The sequence below is a fragment of the Sphaerodactylus townsendi genome, linkage group LG11 (genome assembly GCF_021028975.2).
Source record: "Sphaerodactylus townsendi isolate TG3544 linkage group LG11, MPM_Stown_v2.3, whole genome shotgun sequence".
Lineage (NCBI taxonomy): Eukaryota > Metazoa > Chordata > Lepidosauria > Squamata > Sphaerodactylidae > Sphaerodactylus > Sphaerodactylus townsendi.
Window position 1 is genome coordinate 70,309,767 of NC_059435.1, and position 20,247 is coordinate 70,330,013.

A 20,247-nucleotide genomic window follows, 5' to 3' on the forward strand; every position below is an offset into this window, starting at 1 on the left:
TCCCAATGGCACAAAAAAGCTTGCATGTTTCCTAAAAAGATCCTGGGTGGGGCTGCAGTAATCTAGTAACACACAAGTACATGCAACGATGTACCAAGGTCCTGCAAGCTGTAAAATGCAGTTGTCTGTTTGGAGTTGGTGCGTGCATATGTGTCGGTTCTTTAAAAATGGTAGACGCCTGTTGTTTTCAGACTGCAAAGGCTTTCCAGAATGAATTTTTAAAAAGCACAACCCTCCATTGGCTTGTAAGCATGAGACAACTTATGCATTCCCTGACCTAACAGTAGAGAGATAATTAGAAAAGAATGAATTCTTTATATGTTGTCTAGTAGTTACTTCTTGAGCGATCTGGAGAAAATGAAGAGTCTTATGCAATATGCAACTCCTGTCAGGCTATTTGCTTAAATGTTCTCAAAGTGAAGTGCTATGTTTCCTATACAATTCTTTCTTAAAGAAGCCGCACGTTAAAGTTTGACTTGCACCTCCCACATTTTTACTGTCTTTTTGTTCTGCTTTGTCGCCAAACACAACAGTGGATGGATTTGGGACGGTTGACATTAATATTTAAGCACTGGGCTTAAAATATCTGTTCCAATTCAGGTAGAGCATTTATGGCTTCTTCACGTGTTTCTGTATCTGCTAGCAAGGTTCTTTGGCAAAAGAAAGATTGAAATCTCACAAAGGCTGAGGTTAGCTTTAGGCAAACATTTTATCACAATGCAGCTCTTCTGAAGTTTGTTATATCCTTGGTGAATGCATACATATTTGAAGTGTATGGTTTCCGTCATCATCATTGACATGTTTGAATGTAGCATGTCACTGAAAAGCTGCCGTCTACCTGCTCATAAAACTTGCACTGTTTGCCTTAAAACCATTGTTCTGATTGAGGTTTTGGCTTTCAGAAGGGTGGTAAGCACCTAGAGCGCACTTAGGAATTCAGTTTCCAGTTTCGGAGTTCTGCACTGGTGAAATCATACACTTTGGTTCAAACTAGAGTTTATATCTACCTCAAAGCTGCTGCAGGGATTTGCAGCTGGAAATCCCTAGTGGGAAAGAAATCAAGACTTGGCATAAGAGCCCTTTTTGAACTGAGATTGGAAGCCTTCAGTCTTTTCTCTCCATCCTATGATGTTACCTCAAGCTGAAATGGCCCCGTGTAGGTGCTATTTGCCCTGTCACAGGACAGCATGAGCAACCACCCAGAAGGCAGATAGCTCCTCCTGGGACGTTATTGGTTCTGGAAGATGGCATGAGGCTGAAAGCTGCACCCTTTCCCTTGTGCTGTGGTGCTTTTCTGAATTGGGTCATCACAACACATTGAGATTGAGTTTCCATGGGGAGCTTGTAGCTACTGTATATGACTTCAAGACGCCATGGCAGCCGCAGTAATACTTAGTTTGGTTCTTATTTTAATTATTTAATTAATTATACAAGGTTTGTATACTGCCTTTCAGTATGTTTCCAAAGCAGTGTGTGTCAGAAAACTGCAGCAGCTTAATCATAAAACAGCTAAAAACCAGAAGTACAATTAAAATAAGATCTGTAAATTAGCAAAGACCAGAAACACGTGGTAGCGGAGACTGCCTCTAAGCATGTGTTGAAAAGTAAAATTTAATCTGCTTCTGAAATAATTATAGTGGGGAAAATGCATGGGTCTTCCATGTGAGAGCATCCCAAAATTATGAGGCTACAGTAGACAACGTCCTATTGTTGTAGAAGCCAAAGACACCTCCATATTCCACACCACCACCCCTTGGGCAAACCCCTCTAATATGCGGGTGTTCATCTATGTAAAAATATGCCCTTAAGGTATTAAGGAACTAGATTGTTTAGAGTTTTGTGGGTCAAAATTGGCACTTTGAATTGAGCACAGAAACAACTCAGAAGCTAGTGCAAATGCTTCAAAGTTATACACTGATGTTGCTTTGTATCCATTAATGTTTGCGTGGCAGAACTCTGCGCTAGCTGACAGTCCCATACTGTCTTGAAGGCAAGTCCCACATAGAGCACACTACAAAAATCTAACTGAACTTGATTTTTTTCTCATCCACAGTCTCTTCAAAAATATTGTATGCAAGATTATGTTCCAGCTGCTTCTGCAGCTGTTACTATATTTTATGTCAGACTTTGAAGTACTGAAGACACGACATGCATATTTATTATGCCTAAGCTGTAAGGGCATGCAGTAGTCTTCTTTGTCTTTAAGTTTCAGCTCCCTGTGTTTAGCAGTCTACGTCAGACCTTGTATTGAGTAATAACACAACTGTATAGTGGCTAAAGGGATCAAGAAGTAAGACCTGTTGAGTTCTATCTTCACTGCATGCCTTGTTTGGTTGGTTCGAGTGATGAAAAAGCCCAGTGTGTATTGGGTCCTTAGGCAGGGTTTCTCTCTGTGTGGCTTTTAATGCATGCTAACTGCAAAAATCATTTTATTCCAAGCAAAGAACAGTCCAGGTAAGAATACATAATTAACCCTACCTCCTTTTATGTTCACAACAATCCTGTGAGGTAGCTTGGGCTGAGAAGGAATGACAGGTCCAAAGTGATTCAGTATAGTTCATGGATGAGCCTACTCCATCTCAATTTGGCACCCTAACACCATACTGGATTGACCATCTTCCATGCTTTAAGCTGGTGGCTCTCATTTTCTCTTTTAAAAGAATAGAGTCAGTTGAGTGTATTGGTTAACATGGTCAAACTGTATCTGAGAGACCTGGGTTCAAATCCCCGCTCGTGCCATAGAAGCTCCATGGGCCAGTGACACTCTCTTAGTCTAACCTGCCTCACAAGGTGGTGTGAAGAAAAAAAATGGAGGAGAATGATATAATCTGCCATTGGGAGAAAGGTGGGCGTATACATGAATTAAATAAAAATACCTATATATTTATATGTCCATCTTCCAGAGACTGGGGAGGAGAGCCATGATGACATGCATCAGCATTCACACCCAGCTTTTACTACAAATATATAGCAGTATAACCCACATTTTCAATTTTTGGATTAAAATATAGTGAAGGTTCTTCCAAATCTGCTCCACTGTTTGAATAGTAAATATCTATTCTGCCCTGAACTTTGTGGAGGAACGGTGGGATAAAAATGCAGTAACACTCTTGTGGACAAACCAAGTGTTATTACACTAGTCCCTTCACAATGTAAAGGCGTGAGGAAGTTAAGGGGTCCCTCTAAGCATCCCAAAATTCTGAGGCTACAGTAGACAATGTCCTATTGTTGTAGAAGCCAAAGACACCTCCATATTCCACACCACCACCCCTTGGGCAAACCCCTCTAATATGCAGCTGTATATGCATGTGCTTTTTCCAATTTAAAAAAATACATTTGTCCTTGGGATCTGGGAGCATGGGTAGAGAAATAGCAGTAGCATACAGATAGGTGGTCATAAATCGATGCAAAATATCACGAGAAATTTGCGTGAAAACTGTTGGAATGTGGTTGGACTAGGTGTAACAAGACTTTACATGGAATATATCCTCTATTATTTATTTTTACCAGCTGCTCTTGTTCGAGTTCATAGAGTAGTTGTTCTGGCAGTTTAGAACAATTTGGCAAATTATTCTTGGAGTGTTTTCAATTCTGTGTCCTCTTTCTCAGCTGTATATGCATGTGAGTTCTTGAATGGTGCAATGCAAGACCATTGGTATGTCAAAGAATGCAGCATAATGGTGTGCATCTAGTGAGCAGACAGATTAAAACAATCTAGTTGACAGTTCCTTCCAGAGGTTGCTGGGTGAAACACCTGTCAGAGTCCCAGATGTAAGTGTCCAAAACCAGTACAAGCCAGATAACTGACTTTTACAGTAATAGGCTGACAATAGTAGATAAGTAATGTCTGTTTGCTAGTACTGAGTCTAGGGAGTTTTGGAGTTTCTGCGGAGCATGCTGTCCAACTGTCTGGTGATACCTGTATACAGTGGAACCTCGGTTTTCATTGCCTTCGGTTTTCATCAGTTTCAGTTTTCATCGATTTGCCTCGGTTTTCATTGATTTGCAGGAAGGTTGCAGGGGTTTGTGGAGAAAAATCACCTGGACAAAGCGGTTGCAGGCCATGTCTGCAACTTGTTTAATGACAATGTCTTGCCCCATTTCAGACAAATCTTAAAGAGGCATCAGAAACAGACCTCTTCGGACAGCTTTCTGGTGCGACATTGGTCCACTGGCTCTGAAGCTGGTCCTAGTATTATTGTTTGTTACTGTTTTCAGCATTAAACACTATGTTTATTCACCAAAAAATGTGGTTTTGGTATGTTTTTTGGAGTGCCTAGAACGGATTAATTGGATTTATATTGATTCCTATGGAAAATTTGCCTTGGTTTTCATCAGTTTCGGATTTCATCGATTTTTTTCAGACGGATTCCCAACAAAAAACGAGGTTCCACTGTATATTTTAAATACCTGCACCTAAGATAAAGCCTTTTTTGAAGTAAAACTACTTTGTGGTGTGGTGTCTCTTCTGCTGTGCCCAGCCTATTGCAACTGCATTTTTCCTGCCTCTGTAACACAGTGTTCGCTGGATAGGTCTACTCTGTGTCATGGCATCATGCAATAATGTCATTTTCAAGCACTTGTTACGGTTGCAGAATAATGAATAATGTGACTGATTAAAATACTGGACGCAAAGCCAAAGGCACTGTGAAAGATAAAGACAGGTAGATACTAGCTGTTACCTCTTGTCATTGTTTCTTGTCTAATCATTGTGACAGCACACAAGAGTGGGTTGTGGGGGAAAGGATATGAAAGGAAGCAGGGCTAGGTCTTGATGTTTTAGCTGGGATGCCAAAAAGGAGAAAGTGAAGCAACAAAAGAGTGCGATGTGAGAGACTTGAGGAAGGGCAGTCCATAGTGACCACTTTGTGAGGGCGTGTGGAGGAGGCAAGTGCTGAAAGGTGTTGGAGGGCCCAGAGGCAGGTCGGATGGATGCTTGCTCTCTTGTAATTCCTGGTCTCCGTATCAGACTGATGGGGCATGGGCATTTATTCAGTTTGAAGAAATTTCAAGAGATAACCTTAGACCAGGGGTCTGCAACCTGCAGCTATCCATGGCTAATTGGCCATGCTGGCAGGGGCTGATGGGAATTGTAGTCCATGAACATCTGGAGAGCCACAGACTGCGGACCCCTGCCTTATACTTTGTTTAGTGCTGAGTCTGTCATCTGGGAGCTCTGGATAGAAACCTTCCTGCTCAGAGAGGAGATAACCCCTCAGACAGAGCATACAAGCAAAGTCACTGTATATGACTGTTAGAAACGGGTATTTTTTATTTATTTATATTGGATTTATATCCCGTCCTATCTCTACGGGGTATGAAAAGGCATGATGCTTCCACAGGCTTCTGTTGCCTGTGCTGATGGTTTCGCTGGAAAAAAACCTAACATTTCCATTCAGAAGGATGTCTCAGTGTGCTCATGGTGTGAGTTGGTGAGATTGCACGTGAAGAACTTGAGAACTTCTAATCAGTCAAATAGAAGAAAACTTGCACAAATTTTCATGGGCTTCAGTTTGTGTAATAGTATTTTAGTTTCTTATGCAGGGTGGACAGAGATGTACTAGCTTATCTTAACACTAGGCAAAAGCATTTTTTTTGCAAAAACTTTGTTAATGTAAAAAGTAGTCATAGCACTGTGGTCATGCTCATGAAGACTGTTTTCTCATGAACCGAGATGTTCAAAGCCATCTGTTTATAGAAGATAGTGATGCTATTTAAGATAGGTCTTAATATAACTGCTGAATGTTTTGGTTGTGATGCAGCTCCAACCTATATTTAAAGCTTTCAGTGAATGAATAAGAATGTTCCTTGGGGAACTTGGTTTCCTCCTCCTCCTCTTCAAGAATATTTTTCCAGTGACAAACTGTAAGTTGGGACTGGACACCAGTGGAAAAACAAGCTGTCGTCGTATTGTTTGGTACCTCTGAATCTGTGGGCAAAATGAGAATCGATGGAACTAAATTTAGTTTTGCTACATGTGTTGCTGCTGCCAAAAGTAGTACTTGAGTGTCAAGTAGGTCTCACCATACAACTCAGGGTTCTGGTTTTCTTACACACTTGCATATGCCATCAGCAGCTAAGGACACATGACACAAAATAAGTTCTGGGTCCGGTGTCCCTGTCTCCTGCTTCACCTCTCATCTTTCAGGCACTTCCTGGTAACTTGGGTGGGGTAAGCTGAAGGAGAACTTTCCTGTCCATACTGTGGTGGGTTATTGCCTCTTGCTAGAGACTCAGGGATCCATGGAGCTTGGATAGAGAGACTCTGTACCCTTTACCGAAAGTCAGCATGGTATAGTGCAGGGGTAGGGAACCTGCGGCTCGAGAGCCGCATGTGGCTCTTCTTCCCTTGCACTGCAGCTCCATGAGCTGAGCTGCCAGCTTCATCCTTGCCCGCCCTGCAGGCAGCAGGGCGGGCGCACCAATTGCCGTGTCCAGCTGGGCAGTGCCGTGGGCTTCCCCTCTCGCCCACCCCGTTCGAGCGGGGCGGGTGCTTTCCCGGCGGCCGGCAAGGCCAAGCCGCTGGCCCCATCCTTGCCCGCCCTGCAGGCACCAGGGCGGGCGCATCCATGCGCTTCTCAGAATGAGTGGAGTAAAAGGTTAAAAAAACCCAATATACACAGTGTTATCTTTATTTTAAATGTCAAAAATTATTTGCGGCTCCAAGTGTTTTCTTTTCCCATGGAAAACGGGTCCAAATGGCTCTTTGAGTGTTAAAGGTTCCCTACCCCTGGTATAGTGGTTAAGTGCAGGTGGATTCTGATCTGGAGAACTGAGTTTTTCCCCACTCTTCCACCTGAACGGCAGAGGCTTATCTATTGAACCAGATGTGTTTCCACACTCCTATATTCCTGTTGGGTGACTTTGGGCTAGTCACATTTCTTTTGAACTCTCTCAGCCCTATTACCTCACAAAGTGTCTATTGTGGGGGGATGGAAAGGAGCTTATAGGCCTCCTTGAGTCTCCTTACAGGAGAGAAAGGTGGGGTATAAATCCAAACTCTCCTTCTTCCTCCCAGCACAAGAAGTTAATTATTATCTTGGCTTCAGAATTTCTGGAAATCTTCCATCTCTAGCCAGTTACCAACAGTGGTCAGGAAAGTCACTCTGAGGAGCTCAGAAGCAGAGCATGTCTGTTGCAGAGATATTTTGACTTCAAAGCCTCACCTCCCTTCTAAGCAACTATATAGAAAAGGGCTTCAGTATAGAATCTGGATTATCCTCTTCCCAGTCTAAGCCTGGCAGTCATGTTGAAACTCTTCCCTAGAATTAAATTTTCACATACACCAAAAACTGAATTTTGCTAAAATTAAAGTCTTTGTACATACATTTGGGACACATATAAACAAAACTAAAGTAAACTGACTGCACATTTGCTAGTTATCTCCCAGTAATTAAATGATTAACCAGAATCTGACTCTGAAATTTCTCTTGCCATGTAAACACATGCTAGCCTTTGAAGACTCATTTCAAGTGAAGGACAACTAGCACCCCTTATATCCCCTTATATCTATAGAAGTCTCAAACTTTGCTATGCCAAGTCTTCAAACAGATTGTTTTTCCTTGATACAGTAAGTGTAACTGGGCTGGGAGCATTCACAGTGGCTTCTGGCATGGATGCAGGCATACCAAGGAGAGGCCTCTGAAGTAATAAGCTCTGACTCACCAAAGCTCATGCTGGAATAAATGCTGTTTGCCTTTAAGATACCAATGGACTTTTGTTTTATTTATGAAAAGAACAAGGCCATAGCAAAGATTCTAAAATCTGTAAAGGAAATCTTGCCACAAAACATTTCTGAAAAAGCAAAGTTGGTCCATTGGCTTTCTAAATTATATTTCAAAACTAGCACAAAACCATTCATGCCATATTAACTGCAATTTGCTCTGTAGTTACCTTTATGACCCTAAAAGGATTGAGACCAAAGTATTAATCAACCCACTAGTAGCGGTATTATTCTCAAGCCTTGCTGTCTCTGCCAACTAAAGAGGCAGACAACAACTGGTGGCTGGATTTTTCCAGTGGTGCACCTCACCTTTGGAAGGCCCTTCTCCTTCAAGCTCACCTGAGGCCTATTTACTGTCTTTTGCCTGCTAAGTCAAAACATTGCTTTTTACTCAAGCTTTTAACTTGAGTAAAAGTTAACTTTAACTTTTAACATTCAACAATCATTGTGTGTGTAAAACTTTGTCAATTATTTCACTTATTCCAAAAGTGAGACTATTTCACAGGAGGCTTTTTTTGTGCTTTAAAAAAAATGGGGGGATGACTTGTGGGAGAGGAAAACATTTTCCTGGGCATTGACATCTCCATGCTGGAGTAGAAAAGATCTTGTAGGGTGCTTTCTTCTTCTGGAAGATTTTCAGTACAGTTCTTTCTTTTGAAAATGCAGTAATGAAAACATTTGTTGAATTTGAATTCTTTGGACCAGTGGGAGGTGGGTTAACCTTAAGGAACTGAAAACCTTCCAGCCACTGTCTTTCACACAAGTGTAGCTTGTGGTTTCTCTGAAACATTGGATACTTCTTTAGCCCCTTTGAGTGGTGACTGCCGAAAGCATAATGAGTCTTTCAACTTCTTAATCTCACCCCACTGCCAGACTTCCTAATGCCATTCCTTCCCTTCAAAGAAATGAATGCACCCAAAAATTAGCAATATCTAAAAGAAATGCACACATATTAAATTGTTTCTTACTGGGGACTGTAGAAATTCTGCATATGACTGCACTGTAAAGAAAGTCAAAACATGCGTCTCACGTAGTAATCAGTGTGTTTTTAATTCAGTTTCTTGTAGACTACTTTGGATGACTGTTTTTTTAGTAAAGCTGTCAGTAAGCAAAATACTTCCAGAGTAAATTAATATAGGCCCCTTCTGCACTTGCAGAATAATGCACTTTCAATCCACTTTCACAACTGTTTAAAAGTTGATTTTGCTATTTCGCACAGTAAAATCCAGCTGCAAAGTACATTGGAAGTGGATTGAAAGTGCATTATTCTGCATGTGCGGAAGGGGCCATTGTGGTCAAATTTGCATTTCACTAAGGAGGCACACAGGATGGATTTCTTTTTTCAAGGCTGGCTTCTAGAGCTGAATACAGTCAAGCGTGTTCTGGGTTCTGCACTGGCCCCCTTTTAATCCATAATAAAGGTGTACTTTTGACTGTTTCTCACCCAACGCTGTAGCTGTATCTTGATGCGAGAAGGTAATGTAAGAACACCAGTTTTCAATTAGAAAGAAAAGGTGGGCTTTATTCTTTAGAATTCTGCTAGAGAACGTCGAAGAAGCCCTTAAAGGCTGATGGCTCCATTTTGCGTTATTTGGCTTATTAGAATAGTATTCAGATAATTTGAAAAGGGTACTTGTGGGTTTAAAAAAAACCAAATCTCTATAAATGGAATGAAAATTTTCTATTCTTTCTTCCAGCTGTTGGTGAATCGGAAAGTGACATTTACATGCGCTTCATGCGATCACATAAGTGTTATGACATTGTTCCAACAAGCTCCAAACTTGTTGTTTTTGACACTACATTGCAGGTGAGTTTTTCTCAGAATACCCTTCTTTACAGTTTTAGAGAACTACCCTTAGCAAGTTTACTCAGAATCCTACTCAGGTCTGCTCCTTGCTCTTTGGACAGTGTTCTCAGGATTGCAGTGACCTAGTAAATTATGTGTGTAATAACTGAAAATAGAAATGAAAAGAAAACTTCATTAAGAGGACTTTGTTTTTGGAACCTGTACATAATGGATTTGTTTCTCTCTTTTAAAGGGATAGAATTAGAAACGTGTAGGTGTTTTGAAGTTACTGAAAGGAGCTGTATTTCTCTTTGAATCAATATTCATGTTCAGTGCTAATGGCCTATATCCTTTTTCACCAAAGGATCAAAGTAGAATTGTAATTTCATCTGCCACATGCTGGACTGCCTTCATTTTAGAATGCGCCTCCGAGGTCCTAGTGCTTGCTGGGAAAGTTTTCCATGTGATTTCAGTGTGTCCATTTTGTAGCTTCAGGCTCTTTACATCCGCATCTCTTTGTGTATTGAGTCATAAGCTGCAGTGCAAGCTCTGCTCGTACCATGATTCTGATAGACGTTAGTTTCAGGTAGTTGGCTCAAAGCTGATTCAGCTGTCCACATTTCCGAGATTGGTTAAATGAGTACCTAGCTTGCGGGAGGTAAAGTGTGGATGAAAGGCAGTGGCAAACCACCCCGTAACCATAGTCTGTCTAGTAAATGTTGTGATGTGGCATCATCCCATGAGTCAGTAATGACCCGGTGCTGCCCTTTGGCATTGAATTTGAACTGTCATATGAGTAGCAGAGCTCCACCTGCTGGGTTGTGATTCTTTTGCATTTTACACAGCTGCCTTCTTCTTTTTGGAAGGACTTGCTGCTAGTGTCCTATGCCTCCTGCCTTGCCTCTCTTTGCATGCAATCTGAGAGAAGCAGTAGGATGGCGAGGCAATTTCACCCAACATTGGAATGGATTCCATTTTAGCACAGGCTGAGTTGGAAGATTTGGCTCCTCCTCTTTCTGCCACGTGACTGTAATGTCCTATGACTTCCTGTCACATGCTTGTAGCTCAGTGGGCCCCATGCCACTGCTTAGAATAGAAGGTGACTCCCAGGTCTGGAAAAATTGAAGTCTGCTAATCTATAAATATGGATATTTCATTGGTAATTCTGACTGTATCTTGTTTATTTTTTAATATTCTGCTCTTCCTCCAAGGATCTCTGAGTAAAAGATTCTTCACATCTCTATTTCCTTGTCAGAGCAATTCTGTAAAAGTGAAAAATAGTGACAAGTCAATGGTCACCTAGTTTCTGATTTCTGGCTGAGCAGGGATTTGAACCTAAGTATTCCCAGACCTAGTCAGACTTTTAAGGTTTTTCTTTCTTTTTCAGGTAAAGAAGGCTTTCTTTGCCCTGGTGGCAAATGGTGTTCGAGCAGCTCCACTGTGGGAGAGTAAAAAGCAAAGTTTTGTAGGTAGGATAATGTACATCCATTCATAGTCAATAGAAAATTAATTTTGCCTTTAAAAGCAGAAGTAACTAATAATCTTGGTGTATAGAGCAAGGTTCAAAACCTGAAGTTCCTTCAGTGTTCATTCACATGGCAGTAAACCACTGTCTGGCTCTTGATTAAGACTGTAGATGAGAGCTTTAAAGTTATTAATAGAATTTTTAAAAATTGAGCTCTGCACTTCATCCACAAATGTATGTAAATAATATATATTATTTCTTCCTGTTGAAATGCTTTTTTTAACAATCTGCTTTGTTTTTTTACAGGAATGTTAACTATTACAGATTTCATTAATATACTGCATAGATACTATAAGTCTCCAATGGTAGGTACCATCTCCTAATTATAATTATCATTAGAAAAAGTGTACCTAAAAATGTTAGAGACAACATTCAAGCTTATGTGATAGTGGAGATTGATACAGTCTTTTGAGATGATGACTCTGCTGGTAAGATACTGGATTGGAGCATTATACATCAAACTTCCTAGTTTCTCTGTAGAACTTTTTGCGTAAAAATCATGAGTGATTTTGGTTTATTCTGAGTTCTCCTTGGTTACTGCATTTGTTACTCTTCCATTTTAGGGGTGGGAACAATTATTCTTTGTGGTCCATCTATTCCCACATACAGTTTCTATACATGAGCTTCATAGTTGACACTGTTGTAGCTCTGCAATGATGTGGTTGATTTTCTTTCCGGAGTTGGTTGAGGCAAGGAATAGGACAACCCTGCGAAGACCCCAGAGCTTTACAAAGTGTTAGTGGCTGAGTGAGGAGTTTGGGAGTTGTAATCCCATCAACCCTTCCGTATGTGAGAAATGGCACCCTCTACACTACATCTCTCAGAGTCCTTCACTTTTCCTGGTTTATCATTAGGAACATGCTGCTCCATTATATAGTGAGATCCAACATGGATGATTGCATATTGTCCTTTTGTGGACAATATGCAAAATGGAAAAATAGATATTATGGCAACAGAGTAAGTACTGGATTTGTGGGTGGCTGTGTCTTGCCAGCTTGACTTTGCAATCCTTTAGGGTTCAGAGAGGTTCAGAGGCGGCTTGCCATTGCCAAGTAGGGACATTTGTGTTACAGGAATTCATTTGAACTAGCTAATGAAATAGCTCTTCCATTATTCTAATTTCTTATTGGTAGACCATTCAACCCTCTTTACCCCAGTTTCTATTCAGTGCTCAATATGTGGCCTCATCAATCTCTCAAGGATTTGTTACTGGTAGTAATCTTGTACTTGATTAGGGAAGATCTCAGCAAATCCTGTGAGACTACATTCTACCACTTTCTAAAGGAATGGCACAGTTAGGCAGTTGAATTCAGTTCCAAGAGCTGCTGTATAAATGTACTGATTAACGCAGTGAGAGAAACAAGAGAATTTATTTTTATTTTTGCATCAATTATTTTCAACCACTAATGTGTAGAAAATGAATGACTCTGCTTGGAGTCAGCTACTGGAGGCCAGAATTTTGCTAAATAGTTTTAATGAATTCTTTTGTTGATATCTGTTATGGAGTAAATAGGAATCATTGGCTCAATTTAGATGGTCTTAATGAGTTGGAGTGGATTGGGAACATGCTATGAACTCTTCCATTCTCTCTCCCTCTGAGCACCAGCCATGATGACAAATAGACTTGTCTTTTGTGCTTCTCTAGTACTGGGGGTGTTAATTCAAATCCTAGTGCAACATTTCTCAAGTTGGAGGAAAAGATTCAGTGTTGTGAGTTCGTGACAGAGAATGTATTTTGCATACAGCAGGTTCCATTTCCAATTCCAGGCATCTCCATTTAAAGGATTTCAGGTAGCAGGAAGTGCCTTCCTCTGCTAGAGAACTGCTTCCAGAGTACATACTAGATTAACTAACGGTCAGACTTGGTATGAGATGGCTTCATGTATCTTTCTTATTTATGTATTTATTTGTTTATTTTATAGCCTACCTTTCTCAAGGAGACTCAAAGCAGATTGCAGAACGATTCAGTCAGACAGCATAAGACACCCAATAAACACTCCAGTAGTACTAGGATCACAGAATTAGAAAACAATGCAAATGAAAAACTTAGGTAAGGCATGACATGGACAATGCAGAAAATGGCTATCAAAGGAAGAAGATAATGCTGTAAAAGCAAGAAGTTACATACAATAAACACTTCAAAAGACTACAACCCTATTCTTTTGTAAAGTGTCACCTCAAATTGTTTGATTCTACTATAGTTCTAACTGCTTTATTTAAAAAAACTTTGCTAAACACATCTGCTTTGCACATTCTGAAAAATTATGAAAGTGTGAGGACTTTACTGATGTGCTGTGTGGTTTCTGGGCTGTATGGCCGTGTTCTAGCAGCATTCTCTCCTGACGTTTCGCCTGCATCTGTGGCTGGCATCTTCAGAGGATCAATGCCAGCCACAGATGCAGGCGAAACGTCAGGAGAGAATGCTGCTAGAACACAGCCATACAACCCGGAAACCACACAGCACCCTAGTGATTCTGGCCATGAAAGCCTTCAACAAGACTTTACTGATGTTAGGCAGGCTGTCCCTGTTCCCTTTCCCATCTCTTGTTTTCCTCTAATCTTGATTAGTTATGATGTTTAAACTGTACAAATTGAAGCTAATGTTCAAACTGGTTACAAGACAAGGTTTGGGGTGGGATGTGTGTGGCATTTCTAACTTTAGTTTGGACAAGCATGAAATAATTTCAAACTGGGTAGACAAAACCAGAATATAAAGTGAAACTATGGCGGACGTTTAGAACGTAGCTTCTGAACTAGTCGACAGTCTTGATTGTTTACTAACTTGATGTAATGATATATCAATACAATCTTGCAAGTTTTAAGTTTAAATTTGTAACATGTTCTCTTTGGAATCATGGTTTTGATTTAAAGGACTAGGGCAGTGATGGCGAACCTATGGCACGGGTGCCAGAGGTGGCACACAAAGCCCTCTCTTTGGGCACGTGCAAACAGAGTCAACTCCCCCCCCCCCACATCCTGGGCCGCTGGGATCGATTATTAGCATTAATAATAATATTATTAGCATTATTAGCATTAATAATAATAGGTAACCCTGTTAAGCGCTGTTAAACCCCACTGATTTTCATGCGAAGAACTAAAGTGTGATCCTTTACCTGGGAGTAAGCTCAGTTGCTGGCAATGGGGCTTGCTTTTGAGCAAACCCTCCCAGGTGATTCACCCGTTGGAAGAGTTGCACGGTTGCTTCAAAGCAAAGCCACTACCACCAAACTTACTCCTGAGTAACGCACGTCTCGGAGCCAACTGTTTTTTCTGAACTAAAACCTCAGTACTCAGGTTAAATTGCCGTGTTGGCACTTTGCGATAAATAAGTGGTTTTTGGGTTGCAATTTGGGCACTTGGTCTCGAAAAGGTTCGCCATCACTGGACTAGGGTAACATCCCCTTCTTAGGAGCAGATTCCCTCTTAGATAGAATACGAGGGATACGACCCAACCTCAATACAAAGTTGGATACTCAAAAGGTTGGGTGAAATAAATAATAATAAATGAATACAAATCCAATTAAATAATGAAATGTATTTATTACAAATCACACATGCACGCACACATTTATCTATCTATATCCATATATTAAAAACAAGCCCTTTTGGCAGCAAAATACAGGGTTGATCTAAAAAATCCACATGCCAAACGTGAATGCATTGGGCACATGGTTCTAGAACAGGGGTAGGGAACCTGCGGCTCTCCAGATGTTCAGTAACTACAATTCCCATCAGCCTCTGTCAGCATGGCCAATTGGCCATGCTGGTAGGGGCTGATGGGAATTGTAGTTCCTGAACATCTGGAGAGCCGCAGGTTCCCTACCCCTGTCCTAGATCATCAACCCAGTATTTGTTGCCATAAAGGCTTGTTTTTAATATACATAAATGCATGTGGGCTTTGTAATTAAATAGATTTCATTATTTAATTGGATTTTATTTCACCCATCCTTTTGGTTACCCAATCAGGTTCCCTCTTACCCAGCTTAATTTGTAATCATGGCTTACCCACAATGCAGCAGAACTGTAGATAATTCTAAGGGAAGGGAGGGGGGAAATTGCCTTGGAGGCCAGGAGGGAGAGCAGAAATTGAGTGTGTTTCACAGCTTTACTCCTGATTTGCAAGATATGATTTGTATGGAGCCATGGGACCATTGTGGTCTTCCACTCATTCAAATAATTAGGGTTTTCCCATTTATGTGGCCATAAAATCCCATGGTGTTGATGGGCTGTGGGAGATTTACACACATACTGAAAGGTTACAAATGTTTTCCAGCTTTGTTTTTGTTGTAAGAGGAAACTTTTTTAGTCCATCATAAGGACAGTTATATTGCAACGAGAAGCACTTGTATTTTGCAGGCAAATGTTATAGCGTTCATGCCAGGGCTTTGTGTACAGTGTTAAAGATTTGTTTCCTTCGCTGCAAACATTCCTGTCATTCCTGAAAGCATTACTGCTGCAGTAGAGTCGACAGTCCAGCAATACCAAAAATGGTGCATGGCTCATAATCATTGTAGAAATATTCTGTCTCTGTCCTTTAAAAAATATTTATTGGATTAAAGGGGCTGTATCTTTAACCTTGAAAAGATTTATGACCCTTGAACTAGGCAGGAAAAGTAAAGTGTGTCTCTTGCTGCTTACAGGTTCAGAACAGTTTCTGTCAATTTTAGAGCCAGTTCAAGAGGTAAAAAAGTTCCAGGGCTCTATAAAGGCCAGTATGCGAAGTTGTAAAACATTGCAACCAAATGGCAGAATCTTTTGTGTTTTTCTCCTTGTGCTAGCCTTCTGTAGGAAGGACTGAAAATTTCACCACATCCTGTAGCCCTGCCATTCCAAGTATAGTGGGTGTCCTTACACCCATCAGTGTGTTTCATGGCATCTGTTGATGACTCATTCTTTTCACGATCCCTTCTTCTTTGTCCTCCACTGCACCACTCCCAAAGGGGCTTTCCGGTGGTGCAGGGAGATTGCACAAGCGTGACAGCCTCCCTGCCAGGTAGAAACCCCCATTGGGCTCTATAGACTTATGCTACTCATTGGGCTGTATAGACTTATGCCCAACAGTTTAGTATGCCGAATGGCCAGGAGGGAGCCAACTAATGTTGACTCTTCCCCCAGCCCACCCCCGCTACGCCAGTGGTGGGGGCAGTGGTGCTGCTACAGTGTTAAATGCCGTGCTCCAGTGTTAGGGGGGGGGGTGCCATGGTGGTAGCACCCCCCCATTAGCACTGGGGGGTTTCTCCCCTCCGCTGAGGCAAGTGTTCCCAAAGCAGATTCACTCCCCCCTTTGGATGGGGCTGTAAGTCCACTTAGTATCTACCACTGTTCAGCCAAATGTTCTTTTTAATCAGCGTGGTATTAAAACAAATTTCATTTTCAGAATATTATACAACTCTGACATTTGCTTTTCTTCATTACAGTGCTACAAATTGGTGTTCCCTTTCCACTGTCTTCAGATGTAACATGTTTGCAGCACAGCATAAGCAAACTGATCCAATAATTAATTTCAGTAGCTCTGAGCTGGAGCCAAGTATATGGGAAGCTGCATGTAAAAACTGGGGGGATTGGGGCTTACTTCCAGTTTTTCAGCCTTTCCCAAGGGAAGCTCAATTGTTCCAGAAAAAATAATTCTAAAATCCTAGTTAGTAAATTCTGTGTTCTGCTAATAGTGGTGCTTCACTCCAGTTCTAACCCTGACACAAGAGATTCTTGCACCAAAAACCATAGTTAGTGGAACAAAGCAATGGGAATGAACCCTGTCTCTCCGTGCTAAACGTGTATATTTGAACATAGGTCTGACTGGTTTTATTGGAAATGAACAATTTTAAATATGACAGCTTTAGACATCTTCTTTCATTGCAGGTACAGATCTATGAATTAGAGGAGCACAAGATTGAAACATGGAGGGGTAAGCATGCTTTGTAAATATTTGGCAAAATTGCGGTCCAGAGAACCTGCTGTGCAGTCCTGAACTGTGGTGTCCTTGCTGTCTTAACCCAAAAGGATGGCACACACAATGATGCTTGCTAGAGGATGCTCAACCTGCTCCTGCCGCTGAAATCAATGGAATATAAATACTGTTGCAAAAATTTTGTCTGTTTATAAGGGCAGTTTGCAATACAGTTCATTTTTCTAAAAAAATTTTAAACCATCACCTATGTTGATAAAACATCCAGATTTCTACAATATGAACAGTTATGTTTTTGGACAAGTAGAAAAAGCAGACTGGTATTTCCTTTTAGAACTACAACTTAAAGCCATTGGTGGCATTTCACCAAACTCAATCTGAAATACCGAATGGATTACTATAGTTTCCCAAATTCCATTTCCGCCCTTTCTTCTATCTGGGTCAGTTCTCAAGAAGTAATAATTACGTGAAAATGCAAGCTCATCAAAAAATAATCCATACAAAGTTGTGCCCAGAGGACATTTTCTGAATCGCTGGGGGAAGAGCTGAAATCTATTCATCCTTGTCGGCATCTCTGAAGACCACGTTGCCTTTTGAACTAGGTCTCATTTACTTCAAACATTGAATTTCCCCCTCCTTATGTACAATCCTTGTGGATGCCCTTCAATATGATTATTTGCATTAATGTACTGACACCTAGTGGTTACTGTTGTATTTGAAACATATCCTCCTCCCTTAAAGTTGGCAGTCTTTATATACAGCTATCCCTTAGAACATAAGAACATAAGAACAAGCCAGCTGGATCAGACCAGAGTCCATCTAGTCCAGCTTTCTGCTACTCGCAGTGGCCCACCAGGTGCCTTTGGGAGCTCACATGCAGGATGTGAACGCAATGGCCTTCTGCGGCTGTTGCTCCCAAGCACCTGGACTGTTAAGGCATTTGCAATCTCAGATCAAGAGGATCAAAATTGGTAGCCATAGATCGACTTCTCCTCCATAAATCTGTCCAAGCCCCTTTTAAAGCTATCCAGGTTAGTGGCCATCACCACCTCCTGTGGCAGCATATTCCAAACACCAATCACACGTTGCGTGAAGAAGTGTTTCCTTTTATTAGTCCTAATTCTTCCCCCCAGCATTTTCAATGAATGCCCCCTGGTTCTAGTATTGTGAGAAAGAGAGAAAAATTTCTCTCTGTCAACATTTTCTACCCCATGCATAATTTTATAGACTTCAATCATATCCCCCCTCAGACGTCTCCTCTCCAAACTAAAGAGTCCCAAACTAAAGAGTCCCTTTCACATCGCTGGGGGTAGGGGCACCACACACCCCTGCAATCTGGAAAAATGTGTAAATAAATTTACCCCTCCCTTCATACCAGAAATTGTCTGATTTTTCTGTTTTTTTTATTTTAAATTTAAGAAAGAAATTTTGTACAGTTAGGATATTGAAAGGTAAAATATGTTGAAATTATACAATACTATACATATATTTTATGAATTTCTGAGTTTCTAAACTGTTTCTGTCATCTACTGGCCTTCGTGTGTTGTCTACAGCTTCTGCAAAATTCCCCAAAAAATCCCATGTAATTTCTTATGCCAACCTGTGCTATATCAAAACTGTGATGGGCAAAGTTGCGATGTGGAAGGGATAACTGTATTTTATCCTCATTTTTGTACACAGTACCTACCGCAAGGCTATCACTGTAAGAATGAGTCCCTCTCACCCTCACAATGGTTATTTATCTATCTTTGTATTGAAGTGCTCATTTCCTGATACAAACATGTTTATGAAAGTGTTGGATTTCTTTTTAATTATGCAGAGCTTTATTTGCAAGAAACCTTTAAGCCTTTAGTGAATATTTCACCGGATGCAAGGTGAGCTATGGTTTTCTATTTCTGACTGGTTTAATTTAAATTGTAACATTGCACCCTTCAGGAATCTGCAAGGGATATTTTGAGTCTGCACAAAATATGTATCTGGTAGCTTGCACTTGTTCCCCAGTACCCGATAGGAATATTTTTGGCTTCTGTTTGGGTCCTCTCTCTGCTTTTAACTTTCCAAAAGTAACTTTTTGCTTCTTAAGTACACATGAAGTGCTGAGACTTTTCACTCTAGTGTGCCATTTCTCCCACCCTGCATTGATTTTACACAGATGTTTCTCTGTGTGTCACTTTCCTGTTTGATTTGGGTCGGAGGTTCACATGACAACCTGAGTAATAGCTTGTCTGTTAACAATATTTAATTAGCCGTCACTGCTCTAGGTAGGGCCTTCAGTTCAGCACGGAGGATCTAAGTAGATGAGAATTGGTATAACCATAACCAGAGCATCTCGGTTTTGTTTTTCAAATGGAAATAGCCACACAGAGCCCTATTCAGACTGGGATTACATGGGAGGAAGACAGAGGTTCATGCCTTCTGGTGTCTCTTTTGGTTTTGCTACTTGAAACCAACCATCCATGGCACCCCTCCCTGCTGCTTTTAGGATTGGAAAGGAAAAGGCATGCAACCTGTGTTTTGAAGACATATTACCCCTCATCAAAGGCTAATAAGCATGTGGGGGGGGGGGCGCAGATTTGGCTAGCAAAGTGAATGGAGGCAAAAGAATTCTCACACACACACACAATGATCATTTGAGCTCTTATATAGCAGCAATGTTTTATTTTCAAAGTATGCATCTTGCAGCATCTCACTTAGCTAGCGCATGAGTCATGTTGCAGTGGGGTTGGTTTTCATTAATTGGTATACAAAGAAAGGAAAATCATTTGAGCTTTGACTATTAAACCTTTTCCCAAACAAAACTCAACAAAAATGGCAAAGTGCTTCTTATTGCTATGAAGAAATGTGATTGTTTTGCTACCGGAATTCGATGTGATGTTGATTATTCAATTAGGTATGCTGTTGGCAGTCTTTAACTGTGAAATAAAATCATACATTCTTTTCACATCTTTTTTTAGAATGATATGCTTAAAAGCATTAAGTTGTTGGCTGTGTAGATTTTGGGGGAAGATGATATCTGTGTATAAGTGGACGTAAAGTAGATTGTACTAATGGTTGCAATAACTTTCCCTTCAGCCTTTTTGATGCTGTGTATTCACTGATCAAAAACAAAATCCACAGATTGCCCGTTATTGACCCTGTGAGTGGAAATGCACTTTATATTCTTACCCATAAAAGAATCCTCAAGTTCCTCCAGCTTTTTGTAAGTAAATTGAGAATTTTCTTCAGTACTGCCTGAACTTAGGGATGTTAGAGTAGACAAATCTTATTGCTCTTAATATTGTAAATGCTCTGCTTGGAAGCATCTGTGC

At 40.8% G+C, this 20,247-nt stretch overlaps 1 protein-coding gene across 9 annotated transcripts in view; it reads left to right on the plus strand.

Annotated features, from left to right (window-relative positions):
* The window catches only part of PRKAG2 (protein kinase AMP-activated non-catalytic subunit gamma 2), a 204,721-nt gene that overhangs the window by 174,180 nt on the left and 10,294 nt on the right, over window positions 1-20,247 (plus strand). For 8 of the 9 annotated variants that reach the window (XM_048510351.1, XM_048510353.1, XM_048510354.1 and 5 more), the window contains 6 exons: window positions 9,421-9,530; window positions 10,897-10,978; window positions 11,281-11,339; window positions 16,894-16,939; window positions 18,759-18,813; window positions 20,012-20,138. In XM_048510351.1, coding sequence (XP_048366308.1) covers window positions 9,421-9,530; window positions 10,897-10,978; window positions 11,281-11,339; window positions 16,894-16,939; window positions 18,759-18,813; window positions 20,012-20,138 — 479 coding nt within the window. The remainder of the gene's footprint in view (window positions 1-9,420; window positions 9,531-10,896; window positions 10,979-11,280; window positions 11,340-16,893; window positions 16,940-18,758; window positions 18,814-20,011; window positions 20,139-20,247) is intronic. The other variant, XM_048510352.1, reaches the window with a different exon arrangement.